Here is a 27,491-nt window from a genome sequence, read left to right on the forward strand (position 1 = left end):
GGGGGGGAAGGGGCCCAGGTTCAATCCCTGGTCAGGGAACTAGATCCCACATGCCGCAACTAAGAGTTCGCATGCCGCAACTAAAAGATCCTGCATGCAGCAACTAAGACCTGGCGCAGCCAAATTAATTAATTAATTAAAAACAAACAAACCATGTGCATGCGCAGTTGGGGCAAATTCTGTACAGCAAGATACAAAAAGACCAAAGCAAATCAACTGCCACTTCTGAAGAGCCAGGAGTAAAAAACAGGGTGTCGGGAGCAGAAGCAGGATACTGCACATGCCCCCTGCACACAACACCACCAAAGGGGTGGTCAAATCACCTAGGCCACCCCTCCAGCCCAACCCCTGGATCCATCCCTACCCTCACCCCATATAATGAAACCTCAGGGAGCGAGCAAGCAAAGGAACCTGTTACTTGTTCTCACTACCCCCATGCTGTAGCAGGGGCCCCAATAAAGCCTCGCCTGAATTTCTTGTCTGGCCTCTGATCAGTTTCTATTGATTAAGGAGACCAAGAACCCTGGTCGGTAACACTGCTAGGACTTGGGGAGGAAAATGTCAACTTTGTTTTGGTACTGGTGGAATTCTCAAGGAAAAGGCAAGCAGGAAGGCATATTTCGTGGTTCTTGGTGAGCTGTAGGAATAAATGTTCAGCTGCATTTTAACTTACAAAAGATCTCACTTTATATAGTTGTATTTTGAGCTTCTAGGGAGAAAGGAGCAACACAGCTGAGCTAAACATGCTTTGCTGACCTCTCACTGTCCTCTTCAAACAAAAAGTTGCTAATGAAGGAAAATAAAATACCAGGTTACCTTTCTCTCCTTTGGAATCTGTCTTTGAATGAATGGAGCCTGCCTTTTCTCCTGCAGGAATACTCACACCTGGGCTTGGTCTTCAGCCCATCCCTTTCTGGCTGACTGACCTTGGTCCATTACCAAGCCTCTCTCAGCCTCTGTTTTCTCATCTGCTAAGTGGAGTTCAAAGCCCCTGCCCTCAAGGGTTGCAGTCAGGGTTTCATGTGACAGTGCATGGAAAGAGTCTAGCCTAGAAGATCATGAGCCACCAGTAGTGGTACCTCCCTCCTCCTATCTCTCCTCACCCAACTGATGTGCAACAGCCTGGCTCCTAGAAGGCAATGGCTGCGGCTCTTTGGGAGGAGGCAGCCTCTGTCCAGCTCCCACCCCAGTTAATCCTGTTGGCCAGGGAAGACTCCACAGTGGGCAGAGTGGCCACTGTGTGTCCGCTGACTCAGCTGGGCGCTTCCCTCTTCTCCATTCTGGGTGCCCGGGGCACGTCTACCCTTCTCGAATGCTCGCCATCCTCTACTGGGGTACCATGCACGTGGATCTCCTGGTGTCACCACACCATCAAACGACCCTCTGAAACCCGCCCTCTCTGATAGTTCTGTGCCATCATGCACTTTAAGTGACTGAAGGCTGGGACAGACAAACAGGATGCCTCTTGGCCAGCCTATGGTACATGAATGAGTGCCTCAATGGTCAAGCCTCAACGGTCAAGGCTGATGGTGAGCACCAGACATCGTAGCAGACCACTGGGGATGATCGGATCCGGGGGCTGGTCCCATCTCCCCAGGGAGGTGTCCTTCAACCCAGCCGTGGCTGGGTGTGAAGTGGGAGACAGCTTCCTGTTACCAGGGCCTGGAAGAGACCCTTGCTGGCACCTCCACAGGGGAACGGAAGAGGAAGACTCAGGACAACCCTGTGAATAAATGCCCTTTGAGGAAACAGCTAGCAGGAGGTGCTAGGTTGGTTGTGAGGCACGGCCCTTTTCCATACTCCACACAATGGCAGGCAGTGCCCCACCTGCAGATTCCACCCAGATTTCCTGAACCAATTCACGCATAGCCAGGAAACGCTCAAGAGGCAGCATCCCGCCTCCTGGAGTCCAGGCTGACCTGCTGTGCTGGCCGGGATCCCGGGGTCTCATTTTGAAGGCACAGTCCGGGTCTATCCATCTGTCTTGGAGTTGCTCCCGTCCTGAGTTCTTGCTCTGGGCACCCATCCAGCCCTGCAGGCTGCCTCCCTGGGACTAGATGCTGCCCTGAGCTCCAGGCCGACTGCCACTGGGTGGCTCCTGAGTCCCACACATCCCAGGCTGGTTCTCCTGCTCCTGTCCTCCTGCCCCATGATGGTGCCGGTTCCGCATCCATCCCTGCCAACTGCTGGCTGAGCCACAGGCTGCTCTGGCCCTCCCCTGGGGCTCCAGCATGGAGACAGCCTGCCCCAGGGCCTGAGCACATCCCCCCCACCCACAGAAGTGGCCCAGCTGTCTGCAGTACGGTGAGAAAGTGCACGCTCTGGGGGTGAACAGACTTGAGTCAAATCCTCTACTTATCTACTGGCCAAGCCATTCTGAATGATCAGTTCACCCCTGAGGCTTGATGTTATCATCTGTACCCTGGGAGTAGTAAGTACCCTGTACCCTGGCAGTAACCTCGGGAGTCTGTGGTAAGGGTTAATTGATATCAGGCACATTGGAAGCTTTAGGGCAAAGCATCTGGGCATTGTTCAGTAAATGGTAACATTTTAATGGGATTATTAATACTATTATCATATAATCAATTTATTATTTGTTAAATGTTCTCAATATGACACTCTCCAACGTCCAGTAGTTTTTAGCTCTCTTCTATATCTGTGCCGGGTTTGATATCACCTCCAAGAATAGGCTAATTTACTTTTTCCTAGTGTCTTACTGTTTTCATGTTAAGACAGGCTACTAAAAAAGAAATACCTTTGGATTAAAAAACAAAACAAAATAAAACATTAGGCTATTGGTGTCAGCAGTAACTCTGAACCATCCCCCTGCCTATGTGTGCATGTGTGTGTATGTGTTCATGCACATGTATGTGTGTGGCTCACTCTGGGTGCCCCGTGAAGCTGTTCATGAGGTATATTCGTGTGCATGTATGTGCATGCTCGTATGCACATATGTTTATGTGTGTGTGTGTGTGTGTGGAGTGTAAATGCCTGTATCCTCCCACAGAAGCCAGGTGCTCCTTCCTGAGCCAGCCTTCCCCTCCTGAGGCTGCTTACCTCCATGTTTCTGCAGAAGGTGGCATTGGTGCCGAAGAGGATCTGGCACTGCTCGTTGGCGCTGTAGTGCATGCCTGGCAGCTTGTGGGGCAGGCGCACTGCGTGCTGGCTCCTGGGGTCTGTGACCAGCAAACAAGTGCTAACTTTTGACCTGAAACAGCCGAGAGGCAAGTTGGTTTGCAAATGTACCACCCAGGTTTTTGTCCTGCTTTTTCAGTCACCGAGAAGCAGGAACCTCCAAATTATTTATGGGGAGATGACCAGGCACCAGACACATGGGCTGCACTTTTTGCTCTTTTTCCACATAGCTGAATGCAGATCTTTACTCTGGAGGCCATGAGAACTGGGCAACTAGGAAAGGGCCTGGGCTTATCACCCACATGGCTAATGTATTTTTGTCAGGGAGTCTGAGTGCTTTCTTGGATGAAAATGCTTTTGAAATAGAGTCCTATGATATTTTCTTAGAATGTGGCTTTAGCAAAAGTCACTATGAATAAAGAAACAATTGGAGTAGGGTTGTTTTCTTTTAAATAAATAAATAAATAGGCAAGCTTATTTCCAATTCTGTAGATTTTCTTGGGGGGCCATGGCTGCTGGCTGGTCCAGATGCCCCACCTGGCCATGAAAGTTGGCTGGTGGCACACTGTGCAAAGGACTTGGGGATTTCAACCAGGATGGAAATGTTCAGAGATGTTGAGAACAGCTCTGAAAAATTAAACTGGGGGTTGTGTGGCTGCGGCTCCATTAGGAGTTAAATACTTGAATGCTTTTATTTTTTAATTCCTAAAACAAGGCAGATGGTAGTAAAAAGAAAACCCAGCCTCTTGCCAAGATTCTTGAAGAAAAGAGTTGCACGCACGCAATACACACAGGCTGATACTGGTTCACCTCTCCTGGGCTCAAACTCATGGGACACTTCAACAAAGTCAGTGGGACCAGTACTGTATATGTGAGCAGATGAAAATACCTTTGTTTCACTGACCCTTCTGGGTAAAATGAAATAATGTCAAGTGGCTTCCAACATTGCATTATGATTTGGTGATACAAGTACTCAGTAGGAAATAGACTATATTAAAACTAATGAGGCAATTTTTTTAAATTATTATTTTTATTTATTTATTGGCACACCAGGTCTTAGTTGCAGCACGTGGGTTCTTCGCTGTGGCATGTTTAGTTGCAGCATGCAGGATCTTTAGTTGCAGCATGCATGTGGCATCTAATTCCCCAACCCTGGATTGAACCTGGGCCCCCTGCATTGGGAACGTGCAGTCTTACCCACTGGACCACCAGGGAAGTCCCTAATGAGCCCATTTTTAAGCCCTGTGTACCATTTAGTTTCCCAACCACAGGAAACCTCATGAAAGAAGACCCAGGATGAAGCCAGAGTGATGCCTTTGGTCCTCCTCCCTGAGTTCACTGGGCACTCCACTGTGTTGTTGGACAGCTCTGTGTGTAGGAGAGACTCACTGACCCCTTCAGTCACCATGGGGTGTAGAGATGATGCAATTAAGTGGTGAAACAATCAGGGTCTGCCTGTCAAACCTGTAAGTTCAGCCCTGAGGCCCTGACACTAAGGGATCCACATTGTATATGAGCACAGACTCTGTCTGACAAAGTTCTGACATCAGATGGCCAATTCTTCCACGGAAGTTTGAGAATGGAGTGATGCAGACACATTCTGGAAAGAAAGTGGCTATGAGATAAACTCATCCCAGTCCCACAAGTGAGGAAGGTGAGCAAGCCCTCCTCCCAGCAGATGGACTCCTGTCCAGGGAAGCAGCCTGAGTGTTGTGGAAATGCCCTGTTCTACAGTAGCCGAAGTGTGTCACTAGGGTGGTGCCCACCCACAGTCAAAATAATGCAGAGAAGTGAAATGAAATCTTGTCAAGATACAGTCACTGCATTGACATTTCCATCGATAAGTTTTATGATCACCAGCTGGGTGCCCAGTGTCATACCAGATGCACACTTGGGAGGAAGCTTGACCAGCTGAGAATTCTAAGAGATTCACTTCTGCTCACACTGACTGAGACTCCAACTATCGTGTCTTTAGGAAGTATTGTAGTACTTTCTATTGCATTGATTGCACAGAACAATTCAAGGACTTACTTGAGGAAGTTTTCAAGGTCATCTCGACTGCAGGAGGACCAGGAGAGGTCGCTGGGGTTCCGGCCTTTCACCCACTCTCCCGACATGATGTGGGACCTGCCAGCGCAGGAGGAGTGGTCGTCATCGTGGTTCATTCCCAAGCTGCCCGAGGGAAAGGAGGGGAGAGGACACTCATTACAGGCTTCTCATCTCCTCATCCAGGTTCTAGCACACTATGCTAACCTAAATCATGTCTTAAACACAAAAGGTGGCACAGGTGATACCTGGTTCTCTGCCACTCTCACAGAGCAGACCAGGAGTCACAAGCTTATAGAGAAATAGAGAGGGTGATGACTTGCTTACCCAGTGAATGAAGACTGATTGACCATGTAACAGACAGCATTCACAAAACAAATGAATAATAAATGAATGAACCAATTACATTAACTGCAATATTATAGTTCTGATGATTGGACTTGCTTTTCCACATTAACATATCCTAGCATTAATGATCTAGTGTTTCACTGCCTGCAGAGAAGTCACTATGCTAACGTGTAGTGGGAACCAACCAAGACTTTGACTTATGAAAACTCATGAACAATTATGGCTTTTCTTTCATATCACTATAGCTGGGTCCACCAAGATCATACCTGTCACCTTCCCACCCAGTTGTACCTGGAAGACACCAGGATGCTGGCTTAGACGAGGGAGGCTGACATGCAATGTGAGCTGAACAATGATCTCAGTTCACATACACGCTGTCAGTGGGGTAAAGCCGAGACACAGAACACACGTGATCAGGTGGCCCACAGTCTGCTGACCCATGACTTCCAGGGGAGAGACTCACTGTGCATAAGGATTGCTCACTCTTTGTCAACAGCCCCGTGGAAAACACACACACTTCCATTCATTCAAACATATTTATGAGAGGTTTCTCGAGTGCTGGGAATGGACTAGAAGGAGAAGAAACAATGGTGTACAATAAGCCATCCCTGACCTCAAGTCAGCGTGGGAGAGGAGACAGACACAAACAGAGGTAATTATGAAAAGAGGTTCTAAATGCTTCTCTGCAGCCATATTTTCCCAGTTTTCCTCATATGTCTCTGACCATCTTTCATCAATTCCTCTGTGTTCTTGCTCTGCACACTCTCAGGCCACTCCATGCTCCTATACAGAGAGGCTCCCTTGGCCACCCCCACGTGGAGCTGGATTAGCTGGTGCCACCCCCGTCCCTGGAACAACACGGCCTGGCATCCGAGCTCCTGCTCCAGGCAGGCAGGGCCCCGTCTGGTCACCCACACGTGTCTGTTCCCATAGTTGAGGGTACACTTACCAAGGGTCAACAGTATTTATACTCAAACCTATTTATGTCAGTAGTTCTGTTGCTTCAATCAATACATGTGGCTACATGTTGTGTTAACCAACGAAATATGAGAATAAAAGTTAAGTTGTTTTCATAAAGACTAATTTAGCTACTAGCTACAATAGGCTGCCAAGTTGGGTGTGGGCAGACAACTGTAAAAGATGAGGAAAAAATCACAAAAATCTGCCCCTAGACTGCTTCACATGGGTCTTTCAAATTCTGCTGAATCTAAAAAAGAAAAAAAGAAAGGGAAAGAAACTGGATTTAAAGTCATCACATTATAGTTGTGGTTTCTGTGAAGGTTATGGAAGCCCAATCGGCTTCCTTCAAAGAAAAGGCTTTCACTCCCACCACAAAACCGGTGAAAAAAATGAACGTTTTCATGGCTTAAGTTAAAACAAAATGACAAAATGTTTAAGAACATAGGTATAATTTCTTTACATTTCCCCATTTGAACCAATTTTTTGGTTAATGGGTCAGCTGACCAACAACTATTCTGCTATCTTGTCAGAAAGGAAAGCTTCTGCAGTGCTGCCTACATGTTGGCTCCACCTTCCCCTCAGTCCAGGCCTCTCCTGCCAAACCTCTCCCTGAAAAATGCCCGCTCCTGGGATTTCCCACAGGCTCTTCCACCCCACCAGGTGCCCTAAAGGCAGCTTTCCATCCCAGCCTATCCACGAGTGACTGGCACAGAGCAAGCACTCTAAATATTTATCAAATGGATTAACTATTTAATGCAGCAGTAAACATCAAAAAATCGGAGGATCCTCATGCATGGTATCTAGGGTGGCAGCAGCTTGCTCAACAGAAAAATGAAAACCATCTCTGGGTAGATGCAGTCTTGCTCTCCTGCTTAGATGTCAAGAATCCATCCAATTAGGGTTAAGTAGAGAACCAAGAAATTATCAGATACATCTGACCAATAAGAATAATTTTTCAATGTCATTACTCAGGTTTTTATTTTTTTTCCTGCTTGATATCTATATCTTTATCTGTACCTGTATCTGTATCTATAGCTACATCTATACCTATATCTATATCTATTATCTATACCTCTCTCTCTGTTTCAGGAAACATAGGAACTGACTGGTTTTTCAACTGCATGTAGCAAAGGATATTAAAAGCTTAAATTTGATTTAGGGTTTGACTTGGTATCTGTAAATAAAAGTGGTGATAGTGTTTTCAAATGGGTAGATCTGAAAATGTTGATGGCTTTCAGGGAACTCTGCCGTACGTGTAGAGGTTACAGAAATACAATGTCTCATGAAAAAAAGGGCTCCAACCTCCATCTCTAAGGACATAGTGTAAGCACAGCATGTGGAGCAGGTCAAACTGCATCATTGCAGACCCTGGAGAATCCAATCCCAGGGAGAATCAACACACTATCCTAAACCCTCTCCCACCGTCCTGAGCAGCCACCAGATGCTCCCTGTTGTTTGGGAAACCACATCAGAGGAGATCCAAGCCCTGGCAGAATGGCCTCGCCACACATGGAGGAATGTTTCACTTGTGACATGCTTCCAACTTTTCTCCGGTGATCAAGCTGCTTGTAAAATCAAAGAGGTTCTTTCGCCCACATTCCAGACTCTGCTGGCCAGAGAACCTGGTCTCTCCGGAGACAAAACTATGTTTACAAAAGTGCTGAGAAACGCTGACTGCACCCTCGACACCCCTATGCCTGCAGGGTGTTGTGTTAACGGTTCATTCTGCCAGCCCCCAGAGAAGGACTTCCCTAAGGAATGTTCCAGTCAGCAGGATCAGCCAGGAGTGCAACTCTTGGGTTTTCTGGAGCTTGTCTCTAATACAGATTGTGCTTGATCTGGTTTAAAATGTTCAAATGCTAACCAAGTGCCTCATAAATTTACAGTTTGCTGAACTCGCATTGGGGTGGGGGTCTTGATATTTGAGGTCTACATAAACTACGGTTTAGGCTATTTTTAGTTTAAATTAAAGATCACTTGACTGAAAAAATTCATGTTATTTTAGGTTTATGTCTGTGGTAACATTATATTTAACAAAAACATGTAGCATTAAGCACACACAGTAAGTGACTGAGATTAAGGACACAGACGGGCCTCATGGCACATGTGGTCCAGATTTATCAGACACAATAATAACTTAATGGCCTTGAGTAGATTTTATCTTAAAACAAAAGAACACATTGCTCTGAAATTGCTTCAGGAAATCCAATATATACCATGTGGGGATTCTGAAAGGCAATGCTCCCCCTGTACTAGGTTCACTCCAAACCCTGGAAGGCATGGGGGATACTAGGTGTTCTGGGCCTGGTACCTGTGCCATTTTGGACGCTTCAGTTTCACCTGGCTCAGAGCCTGTCTGTCTGTCTTTTGGACACTTTGGTGTTTTGATGTCAGGTTTGCGAGCCAGGTCTGCCTCCCCTCAAAGTACTCTTGGCTGTGTTTGTAAAACGAGTGCTTGGGGTGGAATGAAAAACCCAGGAAATGGCTCCCATGAGGGGACCCTCTCCAGTGGAGGGCTCAGGGCTGGCCGGAGTCCTGCTTCAGTCGTCCTGGGGGCATATTGCCTGCTAGTCCCTTTTCAATAAATGTTTACTGACTCTGTAATAACAGGAATGGCCCATGGCAGTTTCTAGGAGATGACAGGCAGGTTTGTATTCATTATTGTTAATTAATTAAATAATAATTAACACCTCAGCATTACACTAGAAGGGAAATTCTCTACTGCCACTACCTCTTTGCCAAGAACCAGACTGTGCCCTCAAACTGTAGCTACACAGAAACTTTATCTACAAGGGTCAAAAGTCACCAGGGGTACCAGGCTACACTCATTTATACAGGTTGAATAACAGGGTTAATTGTCAGGATCATCAATAACCCCATTTATAGGGAACATAGCATCAACATTCTCTCACCTCAGAGAATTTTTTCCTTTTATTTTTATACAGGAAACTGAGCTCACCAGCTTGTAGGGACTCAGGAACACTGCAACTACCAGAGTAGATCTAGGGCCTCCACCTCCACCACATACAGGACCATCATAATACAAATAATCTTAAAACACCATGGAATTCTGAATCACTACTGGGTAAATAACAACCAATATAGTGTTGGTGTTCAGTGCATTTTGCTATAATGGATAACATCATAGTAGGTGAAAATGGATAAGGCACATTACAGTATACAGTATATATCTCTCTTAGCTAACCAAAGTACTGAAATCACAAAAACACTCACGTTTTCAGGTTTATATAGATGGGATTTTGATGTCAAGTATATGAGTCAGGTCTGGCCTTCCCTCAAAGTAGTCTTGCCTGGGATTGCATGTGTTTGTGTATAAGTATATGCATACACACACACACACACACACACACACACACACACACACACACACGAGATCCACTTCAAATGGGCCTTAAACTTTTAATTTAACAAAAATTCAACTAACTGGGATGAGAGATAGAAAAAGAAAACAAAGCATGGGCAATTCTATCCCCTACTCTGGTCAATGAGCACGGGTGCGTGCATGCGTGCATGCATGCCTGTGGCTGTGCACCCTCAGGAGGATGGTATGAAATCCCCCTTTTCATGTAGAAGTAGAGCACTGTATTTGAAAAGGCCTGGCTTGGAGTCAGACTAACCCGAATGAAAATTCCAGCTCTGCCTCTTGAGGGAGCAGCGTTACACCTCTGAGCCTCTGCTTCCTTATCTATGACTAAATAGGGCTCATGGTATTTAATGTCATTCATTCATTCAACAAATATGTGTCAAATGCTCTCTATGACAAGATGCTGTCCCAGATGCCGGCACAGGCAAGGCCCCTGCTTCCATAAAGTTTACATTCTGAAGGAATGGGGATGAGCATTCCTCATGGTCAAACAGACACCAAAGCTCCTGGCAAGTAGTGGGATCTGGAAGAGATGAGAGTCTTGCTGCTTCTAAGCACATGTCTGAGTGAAGGAATGCTGGCTGTGCCCAAGCTGAAAACTCAGGTGCCCTCAGAGAGCTGGAAGTTAACGAGGGAAGCGGGGAGAGGTCACACAAAAGGGAAGGGAGGCTCATGGCAAGTTGAACAGTTTTTACCCTATCATATGCCTTTAAATTCCATTTCTCTTCGCAATGAGCTAACTGAACAGAACAGGCCTGTTCTGGCAGATATGGCGCAGGGACTGAGAGGATGGGACCCCTGAACAGAGGCTTCATGGAAGCCTTAGCAGCCCAACTGCTCTTGGAAGGCGGTCACCCCATCCAGGACAGCTGTGAGGATAATCACAGACAACCACCAGTCTACACCATGTGTTGCCTTCACAGGAAAAGGGTGATGGTGGTAGCCTGTGGCATAGCTCCCTGTTTCTCTTTGTCTCCCAGCAGCAGGTCCACTCCTGCTCAGCTTCCTGTGCATCCCACAGCCTGGGGTTGGTGAAGGCCTGAGGGATGCAGGCCCTGGGGTTACAGCTGGGTCATCTCAGTGAAAAGCTGTCTCCTGGCCCAAATAGCTCCTACGGGCTCACCAGCCCCTGCAGCTGTGGTCCTGCTCCCACATGACGAAGGTGGTCCTGATACAGTGAGATGGTCTTGCCCTCCTCTGCTCCACCAGCTCTCAGAGCAGGCTGGGCACACGGTAGGGCTCAGTTAATGGCTGTGAAGTGAAAGTAGCACACGAGCATCTAGGTCTACATAACAGCCCACTAGCACACAGAACAGAGGCTACCTTTGGCGCCCTTCCCCCCACTGCCTCATTGGCATTCATCATTGGCATGAGGGGATGGCCCCCAACATAAGCATGAGAACAAACAAGCGGCACCTCCTCGGGAGGCTCTCAGCCTCTTCCTATGATGCCCCCACTGCTCAGAGCATTCCATCAGCCCATCCAGAGCCAATGCACGCAAACATGTGTGTTGTTACTTCCATAGACTTGGAAGTCAAATGACGTTTGCAAATTTTACTAAAAAAAAAAAAATCCATAAAATCATGTTGATTTTTGCCTGGGAAAGTAGTCTATAGAAGCGGGGGAGGGGGGTGTCTGAAGCTGTTTCCAGGTAGAAATTCCAAAGCAGTTTAGAATGATGGCTACATTGATGAAATAAGGATATACCCTCCCAAGGTGAGTGACTATTTCGGAGGGGACAATACTGATTCAGGTGCAAAGGCTGTAGGGTGTTAAGAAAAAACTCTGCCTCTGTCAAGGCAAGGAGAGTGAGTGGAAGGAATAAGTCAATTCTCCTTCCTCCTTTCCTTAGTCTTTTTGGAGGACTTTACTCTTCCATATGATTTTGGTTTGTCAAGTCCTTTTAGTTTAGGATTGTACTGATTAAATTGATTAATTTGGGGAGAACTGGCATCACTGAAGTTTTGAGTCTTGCCATCCTGGGACATTAGGGCACCTTTTCACTTTTTCAGGCTTTCTTGAAGGCCCTTTGGCAAAGTTTTGTAGTTTGCATCATCAAGGTCTTCCTTTTTTTTTTTTATCAGGATCATTCCTGGGTATTTCCCACCTTTGGCTGAAGTTGTGAACGAGGTCTGCTTTTTATTCTTCTGTAACTGATTACTAATTGTGTATAAGAAAACCATGGATCACTGTATGTCTTGTGATTTGCACCCTGATGAACACTCACTGGCTCCAACAGTTTGCCAGATGATTCTCTTACAAAATGCAGATAAAGACCACTTTGCCTCTTCCCTTTCAAGATTTACATCTCATTCCTTGCCTTATGAAGTTTGATGGACTTCAAAAACGATGCAAAGTATTAGTTAGAACATGGGAACCTTTATCCTGTTCCCAAAACTAATGGAAATGCTACCAATATTTGCACACTGGATACAGCTGTTCTAGATTGCTTACAGCTAGGTTAACTTGGTCAGCTTAAGGACACTTTCTTCTAAATAACCATTTTAAGTGGGCTTCCTTGTTAGCATTTCAAAGGAAACACTAAAGAAAGTCTGACAAAGTGGACAGAGCGATGGTCCAAAAAGACAGAGGCCATGGTTGATGTTAAAGACCTGCCCAGATTCTTCTGGGGGAGCTGAGGCAAAGCTCCTAACTCAGGCCTGTCCTCCTAGCTGGGAAGTGAGGGACTTGAACCAGGGGTTCAAGGGGTTTTCCAGTTCAAAATGGAATCATTTTGTGATTCTGATCTAGAAGACTGAGCACAATGGTAGGGCAGAGTTGCTATTCATTCTTCCAATAAGAGCTGGGTGGGCCCTATCTTGTACCAGCACTTTCAGGGCACCAAGTACACAACAGTGAGTGGCACAAGCAGCCCTGCCTGTAGGAAGCCCACAGTCTGGCAGTGATCACAGACAAGTCAGCAAGTGCTGACCAGCACTGTCCAGTATAACCTTCTGCGATGATACAACAGTCCCTGTGTGACTATCCAATACAGCAGCCACTGGCCACATGTGGCCATGGAGCATTTGGAATGTGCTAGTATGACTGAAGAACAGAAATTCTGATTTTATTAAATTTTAATTGAGATAAATTTAAAGGCCCACATGTGGCTAATTGCTGCCACACTGAACTATACAGGCAGAGACAAGAATCTGATTCAACTAACCTGAGTACCACCATTGTGCTAGGAGCTGTGGATGTCATCACGTTGGTACAGGAGTATATCCAGGCCCACAAATTACTTACAGGCTTACAGATACTTAGAGAAATAAGACAACCTGATGACACAACTGGAGAAGACTCAGTGCCAGGTGTAGACATCAGAAGCTGAAAGCCATGGGCACATGTTGTCTCATACTGACTCTTTGTATGACCTCATGCCTATTTTTCCTCCAGAATGGTTGTACTAACGGTGCCATCTGTGCTCAGACCTCCAAAGCACAGGGCTGTGGTGTGATGGATTAGAAGGGAAGAAACTAGAGATCTACAAAGGCTTTATAGAACATCCAAGAAAATGAAAGAACGTCAGCCTAAATTGCTTCAGACCATGATATCTGAAGAGAGGGATTCTCTAAATGCCTTCCCACGGAGGCCTCTTATGTGCCTTTAAATCTGGGACATTCTCAACTTCAAATGAATTTCGTCAAAGAATGGCATAAGATCATGTGCCTTCACTAACTGAAAAAGTGAACGGTGGGTTGTAATAAGGCAAAACAAAGGAGATATTCCTATTGCTAAAAAGTTCTCTGAGGCTCTCCTTAGCTCTTTAAAGGAAGATAATCTATTGAGGAAACATTTTTATTTCAAAAGAAAACTTCACGAAAGCACTAAGCTCTTCTAAAATTAACCACTGACACAGTGAATGTCATCCCGGCCCCACAGCCGTCAACCCTTCTGTGGCCTGCTCTGGGCCTGGAGTGCAGAAGGGCTCCCGGGAAAGGGCCTGACATGACCTGCTGAAGTCCAGAATGCCATGAAGCCGTGTAGACGCTATAGCAGCACCAACAAGGCTCAGCCCCCCTCCCAAATTGCACGATGATTCACTGGGACCCCTGGTCTCCTTCAAGTCTGCAGTGGGCCTTCCTTTAGGAGGGCCACGTGAGGCATGGGGAGGGTTCTGAGGACACAGGCTGATGCGGCATAAGTGGGTCTGAGCTTGTGGCTCCACTCACCCCTTGCCAGTCTGCCAACAGTGTCCTGCAGTGCTGGGGAGACCAACCCTGAATTTTGGTTCCAGGTTGGCTCTCTGAGAAGACCACATGCCTGGCTTATCAAGCAAGAACACAGCAAGGGAGCTGAAGAGTACAAAGTGTTTCCTTTCGTGCAATGTGCTTCCAAGGTTCTGCCGAGGAAAGTCTGCCCAAAGAGAGGGCTCACAGAATCACGGCACTTAGTTTGTTGAAGGAAACTGGGAAATTGGGTGAGAGTCAGAAGAATATGCTTTCTGCTTCTTAGCCTAAAGTGTAATTCATCTAAGGGTGCTGCCGGCACCGGACTGAATAGGGCAGGAAATGGAAAGATGGCTAAAACCTTCCAAAGAAGTGAATCTTGGGCTAACATAGACTACCCTCCAGATGTCAAGAAGGAACTTTCTGTGCACAACGGAAAGAAAACTGATGTGTAAATGGGGAGTGATCTCTCAGTTTCAGGGAAATCTATAGCTGCCATGAATCCTCCGTAGCTGTCCCCTGCGGAGTGCTTCAGAAGGCCAAGGTCAAAGCTCCTGGTCCCTCTGGGGCCCACACAGCAGAGCTCTGCAGTGAGGTGGAGAAGGACAGAGGGTGGCGACTCTTTCGCTTCCCCCACCATGTCCCGGGCGCGGGGTTACCTGTCTGCTCCTGCCCTCCTCATGAAGTCCCTGGTTCAGAGGAACATTCCTTTCCTAGTCCCCAAAGTACTTTGCATTTTAACACGATCAGCCTCAGCATATCCATTCAGAGGAGTGACTATCATGTCAGGTGTGTCGGGCATTGTGGTGGCAGATGGAGCAAAGAGGGGCAGAAATGACGTTGGTATCACCACCACGGGCTATGTGCATCTTAGGGGTGGGAATTCATACACTCATTCATCTGCTGAAGGCTGCTGCTCACTGAGGTCTGACCTGGGGAAGCCTCAGAGGATTTGGAGGGCTGGAGCAGATACCCTAATCCCTTCTAATCATGCCCTCATTCATCCAGACTCTGCTTCATCCAGACTCTGCTATGTGTCACATGCCAGGCACAGCGCTGAGCACTCGTGTGCCCACAGGACACATATCTAAGGTGCAGACCAAGGTGGGTCCCTCTCAACACAGATGCTGAAAGGCACACTAAGAGCAGGAAAAATATTGAGAGAGCAGGGGAAGGAAGTGTGATACACAACAGAGACCTCATACCCAAGAGTTGCGGGGGTGGTGTGGGGCGTGCCCGGAGAGCAGAGAAATAGCGTTTTCAGCATGCCAGGCAGTGCATGTTGCATACATCAACTATTATCATCCCCACTTCACAGATGAGGGAACTGAGGCAAAGAGGTTGAGAAGCTCTCCCAAGGTCAAACAGCTGATAATGGCCAAGCATAACTTGAGCCTGGACAGTCTATACTCCAAATCTCCATGCATGGCCTGGCTCTTTGAGGATGAAATGGGCCCCCAGACCCAAAGGAGGGCAAAGGATGGGAACCAGCCAACCCCTGCCGGAGTGGCTGTCTTAGAGGTTGGGGGCCAGCAGGAGCCCTCAGGAGACCGTGGATGGCACGGAAAATTCCTCTTAGGGTTAGCAGCGGAGAGCCTGCTTGAGAGCCTTCAGACCTGGAAGGGCTCAAGGTCTGCTCTCAGGGCACTGAGACTTCCAGCAAGACAGTGTGGAGAGGAGAGGGGCTGCCAAGTATGGACACGGCTTCGGGGAGCAGAGGTGCTGGGGAGCGGCCAAGAGCTTTTTCCTGGACCCAGCTTGGAGGAATCACACCTCTGTTCTCCAGGCACCAACCTGGAGCTCCTGTGACATTCAAGAAGGGGATTCAGACTTGGTCCCCATCTTCTTAGATGCCCCCCCGGATCTTTATCTAAAGCACAACTCTGAGACATTACTAGCAACAGTCCTACCCTCCCACCTCCCATTTACACCTGAGGCTCAGAGTGTGAGGGTGGGAGAGGAAGACAGACGTACCTGGGTCCATGAGATGCTGGGTGGGTGCAGTGTGTTCTGGGAATAACGCCCAGAGTGTGGGGTCAGGGTTGGGAACCTCGAAGTGCTCTGCAATATTCACCCTGCCTCTCCTTTTTGGTACTTGAAAATTTTGCACATTAAAAACATATTGCCAGGAAATTGATGCTCAGGATATTAATTCCTTTTCTAGTTGAGACTCAGGCTCTAAAGAACCACAGGAGTTGAGACGTTAAGGGCTCTTGAAACCCTTCTGTCTGCATCTAGGTGGAATCTGGAGCCCAGAGAGAGGTGACCACCCAACACCACACAGCCAGTTGCAGCAAGTTCTTCCTGGAACCAAGGGTCTCCCGCGTTCTGGTCCACCTCACAGGTTCTGCCTTCGTCCAACCCAGCCACCCTGTGAATGGGGATTGGACCTGGGTCTAGAGGATTGAGAAGACAGCAAATTGGAAATCATTCAAAGGTCATCTACAGACTGCAGGATGAAATTTGGTTTGGTTTTGAAAAACCTCACAGTCAGCCCTCAAAATAACCATCTTTTAGAAGCATTTACTTAAAAGAAATGCTCTAAATTCATTAGTTTTATATTGACCTTTTTCCCCCCAAAGAAACAAAAGGACAGTGAATATTCATTTCCTTTTTAACCATTGACATCTCTTAACTAGACAAGATTATTTTCAATTCCACCTAGACTTAGCAACTTTGCTTAGAAGTGTAGATTTAATAAGCTTTCCACTCATAAACAATAACAACTGCCTGATTTCTCAGGGAGGGTTTTTCTCAGCCAATAGGAGAAGGCCTGGTGTGGAGTAGCTAAAATAACTGTATGGTAGAAATTCAGAGACAAAGGGGTATAAGTTGAAAACTGAGTCCCCCCTCCCCCATAGTAGTTTCCTAGGCCCCCCTACATCCTCCCACCACCCCCACCTGGAGGCAATCTCTGTCCCCAATTCTTCCAGGGGCCGGTGTTTTAATGGGTGTTGGAAACCAGCCCCCAGCACTTCCTACCCCTTCAAAGGCATTGCAGAGGAGAGGATTAGTTGACTGCAGGGGGGACCTGCTGCTCAGAGAGAACCTGCAGCTTCTTAAATTTCAAAGACTCCTCAGGGACCCCAAAGGGCCCAGGATGTCCAGACAGCAGAAACCCCAAGGACAGGCTGTTTCCTGCTCCCTCCTAATGACCATCACTCCCTTCCTTCCCTGAAACCACACATATCAGGAGGGGCTTTATGGCCACATTACTTGGACTCTGCCTTTTCCTCTTTGACCAGGAAGTGGGGTGTGGTGTGGTGGGGTGATGGGGTAGGGTGTGTACTCCATCCCACCTCCCAGCCATGAAACACGCGCCATGGGTCAGCAGGCTGAGGGGGTGCCGCCCCAAGTGACCCTGGCTCCAGACCCACAGCAGGTGCTGGCATGATGCCGACAGGACCCCACTACCCCAGTGCCTTTGCCTGCCCTCTACCTCTGTGTGGACACCCCTTCCCACTCTCCCTGCCAGCCAAAATCCTCTCCTTCCTGTAAGGCCCAGATTGCAGGTCACTTTCTTTCTGAGCAGCCTCGGCCCTTCCCAGCTAAGAGGAATCCCTCCCAAGCACATGGCCTTTCTCTCAGGGCCTCCCTGAGGACAGGACTTGCCATTTTTTGCACCTCAACATCCCAGAACCTCCCCGCAGCCTGGTCTAGCACCAGCCTCACAGAGCTGCTGATGAGTGTTCGTAAATTGATAGAACAGACTGAACAAAACCAAATCAGTTGGGTGGTATCTGGGAATTCCTCTTAAAAGACTTCACCCCATGGCTCTATGGTCTCTGTTCCTATCATGCAGGCAGCAGGGAGAGCTGGTAGCTTCACCTCATGGCAGAGCCCCGTGAGCCCTTCTCTGAGCAATAATATCACAAGCAAGCAACCACCTCTTCCATCGGAACAAAAGGGGCTCTGTTATCCCTTCCCGGATCTAAGGCAGGTTATATCCTGCCTAATGAAACTTAACACTAGAGAGACAGGACAGAATTTCAAAGGCAAATTCTAGAATCTTAAGACTAAGAGGGACGTCGCTCAATTCCTATAAAGCACTGGTTCTCAAACACGGCCACACTGTGAGATCTCCTGGAGAGGAAACCCCGATGCCCGCTCTCACCACCAGAGGTTCTGATTTCATTGGTACGAGGCATGACCCTGAGTATCTGGATTTTTGAAAGCTCCCAGATGATTCTAAAGTCCATTAAAGTCTGAGAACTGCTGCTACAGTGTTGACCAGTGGTTCTCAGACTTCAGTGCCTGCTAGAAACCCCCAGTGGGCCTGTGAAAACTCAGAGGGCTGGGTTCCGCCCCAGAGTTTCTAATTCAGTAGGTCTAAGGAGTGGGGGTCAAGGGCAGGATGAGAATTCGCATTTCTAAAGTTCCCTAGAGATGTTGAAGCTGCCGGTCCAAGGAGCACACCTGAGAGCCATTGCTGATGGTTTTACTAGTAACCGCCCCACCTTGGCTGCAGGTGAGTCACCTGGCAAACTTTGAAACACCAATACCTGGGGCTCACCACACACCAAGTAAATCAGGATTTCCAGGGGAGGGGACGGGCACCTGTATTTTACAGGGGTTTCCAGGGGTGTCTAATGTCCCCCCTGGGCTAAGAACATTGCCTCTAGAAACAGGCCATCCTCAGGAAGGGCCAGCGCCCAGCTCTTTCTTATTGCGAGCTGAGATGGGCCTTCATGCATGCATGACCCAGGCCCGCCTTCTGAGCATTGATCAAGCCCCCTCCCTTCATAAATATGACAGAGTTCAAGTATTTGAGCTCACATTCTTGTCCCCCTTTGCTCTTCTCTCCTTCTACCCACAACTTTCAGGGAGAAGTCCAAGTTCATAACAAATGGCAGGACTTCTCATCACGCTTTCAGCCAAGCAAAAGGACAATCACTTCCTGGTTAGCCAAAGTCAAAATCCTGACGCTGTTCTTTATTTCTGCCCAGATTCCGAATTTGGGGGTGAAGCCAGGAAGGGCATTACTGTTGGTAGGTTCTGGACACACACAAAGTATATGGCCCAAGTGTTTCATCTACAAATTCTACCCTGATGGTGAATATACTAAGGAACAAATTTTGGGAACAGTAACCACCTTGTTGCTAAATTATTAAATGCTAGTTTGTGTGACTCTCTGTGAAGTACCCTGGTTATTGAATATATGGACTCACGGTTTCTCTAACTCAAGGGTTTGTTTTTCAAATTTCCACAAAATTGAGACTTTGGGGGTTTTGTAACTGCTATTTGTTTTCCCCTTTATTTTTTTGAGGCTCTTCTTAAGCAATACTTTTTATCTTAAAAAAAAAGTCTTCGCTTCCCCTAGTGTAAATTATGCCTTCTTGCAGTAATCACTACTGCTTAACTGGCATTCAATTTACAGGATAAAAATATATTCTTTTGGCTGTCCAAATGACTGTGTACACAACTTGTCCTCAAACCCACTCTGAATTTTGGCTCAGAGCAACCATCCTGTTAAGAGGATGGAATGTGGTTTCAAGCAATGCCAGAAGTATTGCATAAGCGATAATTGATATTTTTACTAGCGGCAACTTTGTAGTTGATAATGGGTTATTAAAACAGGAAAAGAGGCCCTCCCCACAGAACCCCATCTGAGATGTAAAGGGAAAAGGTGTCCCAGACAAAAAGCCTCTCAGTGTCAATAAAGGGTGGTTCCAGAGCCCCGTATCTTCCAGAATGTGTGGCCCCAGGCAGAAAGCAGCAGAGGAGAAGCTCTCTTGTTGCAGCGACTCCTCTGCCACAACCAGGGGAGCTAATGGCCCCTCCCCCATTCCCCCCCTCCAGCCACAGGCCACCAAGCCCCGGTGGAACTCTATTGCACTTTTGGAGTGAAAAAGGAGCCAAAATAGCAAGGGTACCAAGTGCCCTGTCATCCTGTTCCTTTTAAAAAATAATCTTGATATTGGCCTTTATTTAAATGTCTGCTTTCGACTTGTGTTTACAGAAGAGATTAGTGTCAAATTTGGCAACCCTGACAGAACAGAGTCTAGCTGGTCTGAGCTGTGAGCTGTCAAAGGTGCAGCTGCCTGTCCTCGTCTTGGCCATTCCCACGACCAAAGGCTTTTCCTCCAGGTGAGACGTCAGGGTGATTTCACTGAAGGCGGCAGAAGGCTCATGTATGACAAATATCACAGGTTTATCCCTCCTCCATTTGGAGATCTTCAAGAGAACACTAATTCTTTAGGAAAAGGAACTAACACTCTAATCCTTAATGCATAAAAGGAGACTGAGGCCCGGGCGCCAGCGGACCTGCAGGGGATGGGGCGGGAACATGTACCAAGCAGGATGGAGACTTGAGACCTCGGGGGTCACCTCACCCTTGGGTCACTTTTGCCCCTTGATTCTCAGCCTCGTGAGGCCACCAGCTCCCTCTCAGCACTCACATCAGCACTGATTGCAGCTCCAGGGGCAACAATCACTGTATATGAGATTGGCGCCCCCAGAGGAGGGCAATGCTCCGAGGCAAGATTTCACATACTTGCTTCCTCCTCGCCCTCCAGCCCCAACAGATTCATTCTTGTCAACGTCACAGGAATATAAATATTTTTCTCAGCCAAGGATTTTCTTTTTAGAGCAGTAGAAGGAAGACAGCAAGGGCAGGGGTAAGAGAACAAGCGCTGAAGGCAGTGGAAACAGTGACAGGCTGACCTGCTATGATAAGTGTTCCCTGGAACAAGGCTGTACTGTCCTCCAACAGGATGACAGGACCAACCCCAGACAACAGCCTGCCCTGTGATTCACCTTCCAGGCCCTGCTGCCTGGGCTATGAGGTCAAAAAAGGCAAACAGACCCACACAGGTATGGACTTTCTCTGCTTCCACATTGTGATTTCTTTCTGCGCCACCCTAAGTGTCCGTGAATGTCACAGGCACTAGCGTTTCCAACAAGCCGTATCTATGGCTGGTCAGGTCCCCGGGGCTGAGTGCTCACGCCCTCTCGCTCCACATCTCCCCTGCTCCATTGGCCATGGTTCCATATGGCACCATAACCCATCAGCACAGATGTGTCCAAACCATAAAGGACCCTCTCCAAGTGGGAGGAAGACAAATGTGAAAACTCAAAGACTACAGCGAGTGAAGGCTTCCCAAGGCCCACTCATCCCAACCCGCTTCTGCAACAGGAGTGAGCTCTTGAGAAGCATGAAACACACCCAAATAACACCACCGTTTCCCTCCCATCTCCAAGTGCCTTTTCTCTTTCATTACAGGGAAGAGTCAGGGAGATGGCACCAAACCAGAACCCGCTCAGGCTCCTTTTCAAAATGAGGTGAGTGTGCTGCCTAAGGATGAGGAAGCTCTGCATTTTCTATGCTTCCAGAGTCATCAGACAGTAGCTGGTCCACAGCAGGGAAGGAGACCTAATAATGGCAGTAAATGAAGAATAGCGGTCAGTATCGACGGTGAAATGAGGTGATGGATGCAAAGTGCTTCAAACAGCACACAGAAAGATGGAGGGTTCTGCTCCTGCAGCTGTAACAACGATGACCAGGAGGACGACAAATGCTCACATGAGTGAGGACAGGCCCTCAAACTTGGCTGTGTGTTCAGATCACCTAAGGAAGTTTAGAAAAATCTGGATGCTTGAATCCCACCTGCAGAAATCCTGACTTAATTGGTGTGAAGTGTGGCCTGGACACCTGCATTTCTAGAACACCTATAAGAAGAAGGTATTCTCTCTCTTATTTTAGACTTTTAATTTTGAAATTATTATAGATGCACAGGAAGCTGAAAGGAAAAATACAGGGGGGTTCTGTGCACCACCTGCCCAACCTCTCCCAACGGTAACACCTTGCATAACTACATTGCAATATCAAAACCAGGGAGTGAACATTGGTACAACCCATAGTGCTTATTCAGATCTCACCAGTTACATATGCACTGTGTGTGTATGTGTGTGTGTGTGTAGTTCTAGGCAATTTTATCACACCTGCTGCTGCCTGTAACCATAATCACAGCCACAATCAAGAAGTCGTGGCATTACCACAAGACTACCCCTTTGTGGCCACACCCACCTCCGCCCCATCCTTCAAACCCTAACAACCACTAATCTGTCCCCCATTTCTATGTTACATGATGAATGTTATATAAATGGAATCGGGCAGTATGCATCCTTTTGAGACTGGCTTTTTTCACTCAGTATCATTCCCTTGAAGTTCATTCAGGTGGCTGTGTGTGTCCATAATCTCTTCATTTTTTATTGCAGAGTAGTATTCCATGGTATGGATGTATCAGTTTGTTTAACTATTCACCCACTGAAAGATATTTGGGTAGTTTCAAGCTTTTGGCTGTTATGACCAAAAGCTGCTATAAACATTCATGTACAAGTCTCTGGGTAAAAATAAGTTTTTATTTCTCTGGGATAAATGCCCAGGAGTACAACCAGTGGGTCTTAGTTTTAAAAGGAACTGCCAAACTGTTTTCCAGAGTGGCTATGCCATTTTACTTCCCCATCAGCAGTGCATGAGCAACCTGGTTCCTCTGCATCCCGGCCCATGTTTGGCGTGATTGCTGGCTATCTTGGTGAGTGTTCCATCAGCACCTGAAAGGAATGCCATCGGGCCTCCTGTTCATTCCCTACTGGTGATATCTGTGGGGCGGAAGGCACTCCCATGGGTTGCCTGGTGTCGCCAGGCCACCTTGTGCCGGGAGGCGTATGGGAGGGAGAAGCTGCTGAACCTGGGTCTCCTTTTGCCACTGGGACAAGGGCAGGGAGGCACAGGCCTTCGCTGCTGCTGCTGCAGCCAGCAGATTCGGTTGCCCGCTGTGTCCTGGCTGTGGGACAGGAGATGGGGTTCACTGCTGCAGTGGCCCGCAGATCTGCCAGCCCAACACATCCTGTGTATGGAACGGGTGTAGCGGGCTCCCCACAAGGTCTCGGTGGGCTCGCCTTTCCCAGTCCACCAGCCAAGAAGCAGGTTGCTCTTGGGGTTTATGTTTGTATCTGTTGATGGTTCCAGGTCGCAGACCTCTAGGTACCAAGTCCAGGATACACGGGAGGTATAAAGAAAGCCCTGGAACTCACCATGCTGTCGTTCCTCAGGTCCTAAGGTCCCCAGGTCCCCAGCCAACCTGGCTTCTTCTTTCCAGCTTTCATAGCCCTTTTGTTATTGTCTGTTGAATCATTCCTAAGGTATTTGGTTGCATTTAAAGGAGAGGAGCAGGGAAAAGTTGAGTCTATACCAGCTCATTCCAGTACCAAAGCCAGCACTGGCTCCTTGAATGCTCTTAACCATGCTATGATGGAGGGAAAGTCAGTGTGCCCATTATACAGATGGGGAAGCTGGGGGCACAGGGAGATTAAGTGATTTGCTTAACCTGCAGCAAAGTTGCCTTCAGGCTTTACTCCCTGAGGACCTGCATTAAAGCTGCAGGCCTGGGCTGCACATTTGGGCAGAACCTTGGAGGCCTGTGCCCTAGGGGACAGCATGGGCCCTGCCTTTCCCACGTGCCCCTTGACAGTCGCTGGCTGCACAGATGCCAGAGTACATGCTCTCCAGCAGAGCTCCTCCCTCTCTGGACTGTCACCACCTTCTCTCCATCCACAAGCAGACCAGGCCTCCCTAAGCCCCCTGTCACAGTCACTTCCTGCAGAGGACCTGCATCCTGTCCCACTGTGTCCCTGGCTCCCCCCACCCCACTCGTCCCTCCTCCACCGTCTCATGCTGATGCAGCTCCTCCAAATGCAGACCCCTCCCTCAGTGCCCATTCCCCAACTTCTGCCTCCTCTCTGAGGACTCTCAACATGGCCCTTTTATGGGGTTGACTGCCCTGTACTTCACGCTCCACAACAAATAGCCTGTTACATATGATCCTACTTCCAAATGCACCATAACTTTATATTATGATAATCCTGGTTCCATCACCTATAAGCTCCAGGGCTGTGGTGAGTTGCTTAACCTCTCTGTGCCCCAGTTTCCTTACCTGTAAAACGGGGAGAATGACAGTACTTACCCCACTGGATGGTGGGGAGGACTGAATGAACTAATGGCTGTAAAAGTGGAAAACAAGCTTGTATAATAAATCTATGAAATGGACTACTGTTCAATGGGGGTGTATCTGCGCTGCCAGCTTTGTCTTGGGGTCTGGGCACTACCCAGATCCCGGTCTATTTTGTCCTTTATGTTGTGCAGGGGTCACAGGATCAACAAGAGGGTTTCATGTGAGTTCAGAGATCAGCTCAACCCTCCCCATCCTCCAAGAATCTTTCCTTCAACCCCCAGGCTGCAAGGAACTAGCTCTGTGCAAATACCCCAGAGTGAGGAAATCAACACTACCTTGCGTGTTTCCAGAGAGCTCAAATTTTATGAACTTTCTTCACTACTAATAATCATGCTTTGAGTAAGGTTCAAGTTACAAGTTCAAATAACTGCAGCAGTATCCAGCCCACAGTCCCCCATATTTCCCATGAGGAGTGTTAAGTGTTTTGCAGAAACCTTGGTGAAATTTGCATTTTACATTCTCTGCCTCTGTATGACCTGTTGGGGATGACTTGTCAGTAGATTATCGACTGACTTCCAGGATTGCCTTTTTTAATTCTGAGCACTCACAAATTGTCTGATAAGCTATCTGGAATCCTTCCGACAAAACATTATTAATATCCTAAGTCTAAACTGCCATTTGTCTCATTTCCCTCTTGCATGACAGCATTTGCCTATTTTAGTCTTTAGCACCCCCTGCTTTCCCTCATTGCTCCTCCACGGTTATCAAAGCTGTTGGTGCTCTCATTTGCAAACAAGCTCTCTCAATCTGGGCCTAGAGAGCCCAAATCATGTGAAACACCTGGTTGATCTCTCATCACCTCCTCCATTATCTGGGTCTTCAGTTCCTACTGGTACAAGGTGTAGTGTACCACCTCTAAAGGGGTGCATGAAAACTGGGTGGGACTCTCTGGGCAGCCCAGTCATGATGAGTGTGCCCAGTGATAAAGGCAACTAAGTTACCAAAGCCAGCATCCCTCAGGTCTGGCTCTTCAAAACACAACGTGACCTTGGCTTTCAAAAGGGGTATCTTTACAAGCCTCTGCAAATCTGCAAGTTTGAAAGTAGGATCACTTTGGGGGGCTCTTTAACTTTCTTTCCAGTTTGGTAACCAGCCCTCATAGTTTTCTTTCCTGAGCCATTTTTCACAAGAAAATGAATTTTGTAATCACCATGCAGGAGTTGTTATATACACAACAAGGACCAGAGAATAAGAAGTTCTGAAGACCAATGCTGGGCAATTGCCAGGCTTAAGCCCCCAAGGCCCAAGTGATTCGATTTCATGTTGCAGCCAGAAGTGACCAGGGTCCTGGACTTCAGGGCTCGCTCTAAACTCTCATATTCCAGAAGTTTCCACATAACATTTGGGGGCTGCACTTGTCTTCCAGACCTTGGGTAATATCAGCAAATGTGGAAAGAGAAAACAACGTCTTTGATATTAGATACAAAAACAATCAAATGGCTGACTTGCCCGCTGTGTAATTCTACCAACGGGGCAATCCTGGGATGGACTCTGCACATGCAGGTCACTGGCGGCGAGGCTGGGAAGAAGTCGCCCTTAGGAAAAGCACAGACACTCATGGCTTCTGCCTCCAAACTGAGAATAAAAACTGAAAGGGAGACTGGAGGGGGCAAGACAGGAATGCCAGGATTTCAAGGCCTTGGGCCAAGGACCTCAGCTGCCCTTTGCGGATGTCAAAGACGACCACTTTGGGGGCTTTTCAGAAGTGTCTGACATTTTTGTTCAGTGTTTCAGTCCTGTTACTTCCTTCCATCTTTTTCATGAAACCCCCCCATCTCACACGCAAACCAAATTCTGCTTGACCAGCGTGTTCCCGAACAGGTCTGTTGATAGCCATGAGTTTGACCTTCTGGAATTTAGCCAAAAATTTATCAGATTTTATGATACATCAAGTTAAATGTCTAGATTAGAGTGGGGTCTCTCTTAACAAGTAGTTTGTACCAACCATGACTACAAGGAAAGCTGGTCTCCAAGCTATAGAGGAAGCTGAATGGAAACACAGCATCGGCTCTGGAAGCCCGCTGAAGACTAGTCAGAGGCTGCTGGCACTGTATGGGTGGTAAATGAAGCACAGGTGAAAAGGGACCACAGAAAAGATTCCAAAGTCACGGGAAGAAAGCTATTCTAAAACCTCCCCCATAGACCAAAATCTTAAAAATGAAGAAAAAATAAGGTTTCTCCCTTCAACTCCATATATACAAATCTATGTTTATATGTGTACACACACGCACACACACACAGGTACAATATACAGCTAGAAGCGAGCACTGCACTAAGATGGGGCCGGCGGAAAAGGCTCCCGCTTCGACATGCTTTAACCGTTCTTCTCAAAGTATCACGTGCACAGGCATCACCCAGCTGGGCTCGGACCCTGCATTTCTAACAGGCTCCCAGGTGACAAGATGCTGCTAGTCCTGGGACTACCCTCTGAAGAGCAAGGTGCTGGTGCAGTTGTAGTTAGTCTGTTTTTCCAGTCTGTCCCTGGTGCAGCGCCACACATGGGGCTGCCTCACTCTTTGCCAGATTCTGAATGGGGCATGGGATGAGGGAGCTCCAGGTGATAACCGTCAAGTCAGTAAGAACAGTTCAGGTTGGGGTGGCTGGAGGGGGGAACAGGAAAGGAGAGGGGTTCTGGGAGCTTGCTCTGCTGAGTAAGCCAAGCTCTACATGGAGCAAGCAGCCAGCAGCAAGCCGACCACCTTTTTCTTCATGGTAGCTCTTCTCTCCTACTGCCGGACCAGCTTCTGCCCCTCCTTGGTGACGGCAGAGCACAGGCCACAGAGATGTACAGGGCCTTAGCTAATACCGGTGCTCCCCCTACCACAGAGCCACCAACGCGGCCAACCACAGGTTTGTTAGGTGCCATTTACCCAGTAAGCACGTATGTGCTCCTGCCTGGAAGGCTCCTCTGACCAGAAACCAATCTGAGCGTGCCTTGCGGTTATCGGCAGGCCACCTGTCACTGTGTCTGGAGCTGTCCCGTGGCAGGGGTCCTACTGGACCCACCAGGTCCTTGGTGTGAGTTTGACTTGGAGATCCACTGCTGTTTCTCTGCCCGCTTCTCTTTAACAACTTACCCGGTTATAAGCTAGCTACACCATGGCCCTGGTCTAGGCGCAGGTTCACCCCCTGCCCAAGTAACACTTCAGCCCCCACGTCACGGGGCCCAGCTTCTCCAGTGGCTGCCAGCCCCATGCCAGCATCAGCCTCTCCGGGGACTTTGGCAACCCCAAGATTTGTCCCAGCTCAGTTCAGAACTGACCAAGCCATCTTCTTCTCATTCTCTCTTTGCTCCTGATAATAGTGTCAGTGAATCACCAGGCTCACTTCATACCTGACCCTTCGACACCACAGAAGCGAGCTGTGGTTAACAAGATGACGCCTTTGTCATGCTTCCAGTGACTCTTGGGGAAATTTAACAACCTCCCACATTCT

General features: G+C 47.9%; 1 protein-coding gene across 3 annotated transcripts in view; it reads right to left on the reverse strand.

Moving 5' to 3' along the window:
- ADAMTS17 (ADAM metallopeptidase with thrombospondin type 1 motif 17) overlaps nt 1-27,491 on the reverse strand; it is a 351,891-nt gene that overhangs the window by 153,026 nt on the left and 171,374 nt on the right. For all 3 annotated transcript variants that reach the window (XM_027083226.1, XM_027083228.1, XM_027083227.1), the window contains exons 9-10: nt 5,167-5,307; nt 3,058-3,208 (exon numbers count right to left, since the gene is read on the reverse strand). In XM_027083226.1, coding sequence (XP_026939027.1) covers nt 3,058-3,208; nt 5,167-5,307 — 292 coding nt within the window. The remainder of the gene's footprint in view (nt 1-3,057; nt 3,209-5,166; nt 5,308-27,491) is intronic.

Source organism: Aethalodelphis obliquidens, unplaced genomic scaffold, assembly GCF_003676395.1.
Source record: "Aethalodelphis obliquidens isolate GAN/ISIS:26980383/991018 unplaced genomic scaffold, ASM367639v1 scaffold49, whole genome shotgun sequence".
NCBI lineage: Eukaryota > Metazoa > Chordata > Mammalia > Artiodactyla > Delphinidae > Aethalodelphis > Aethalodelphis obliquidens.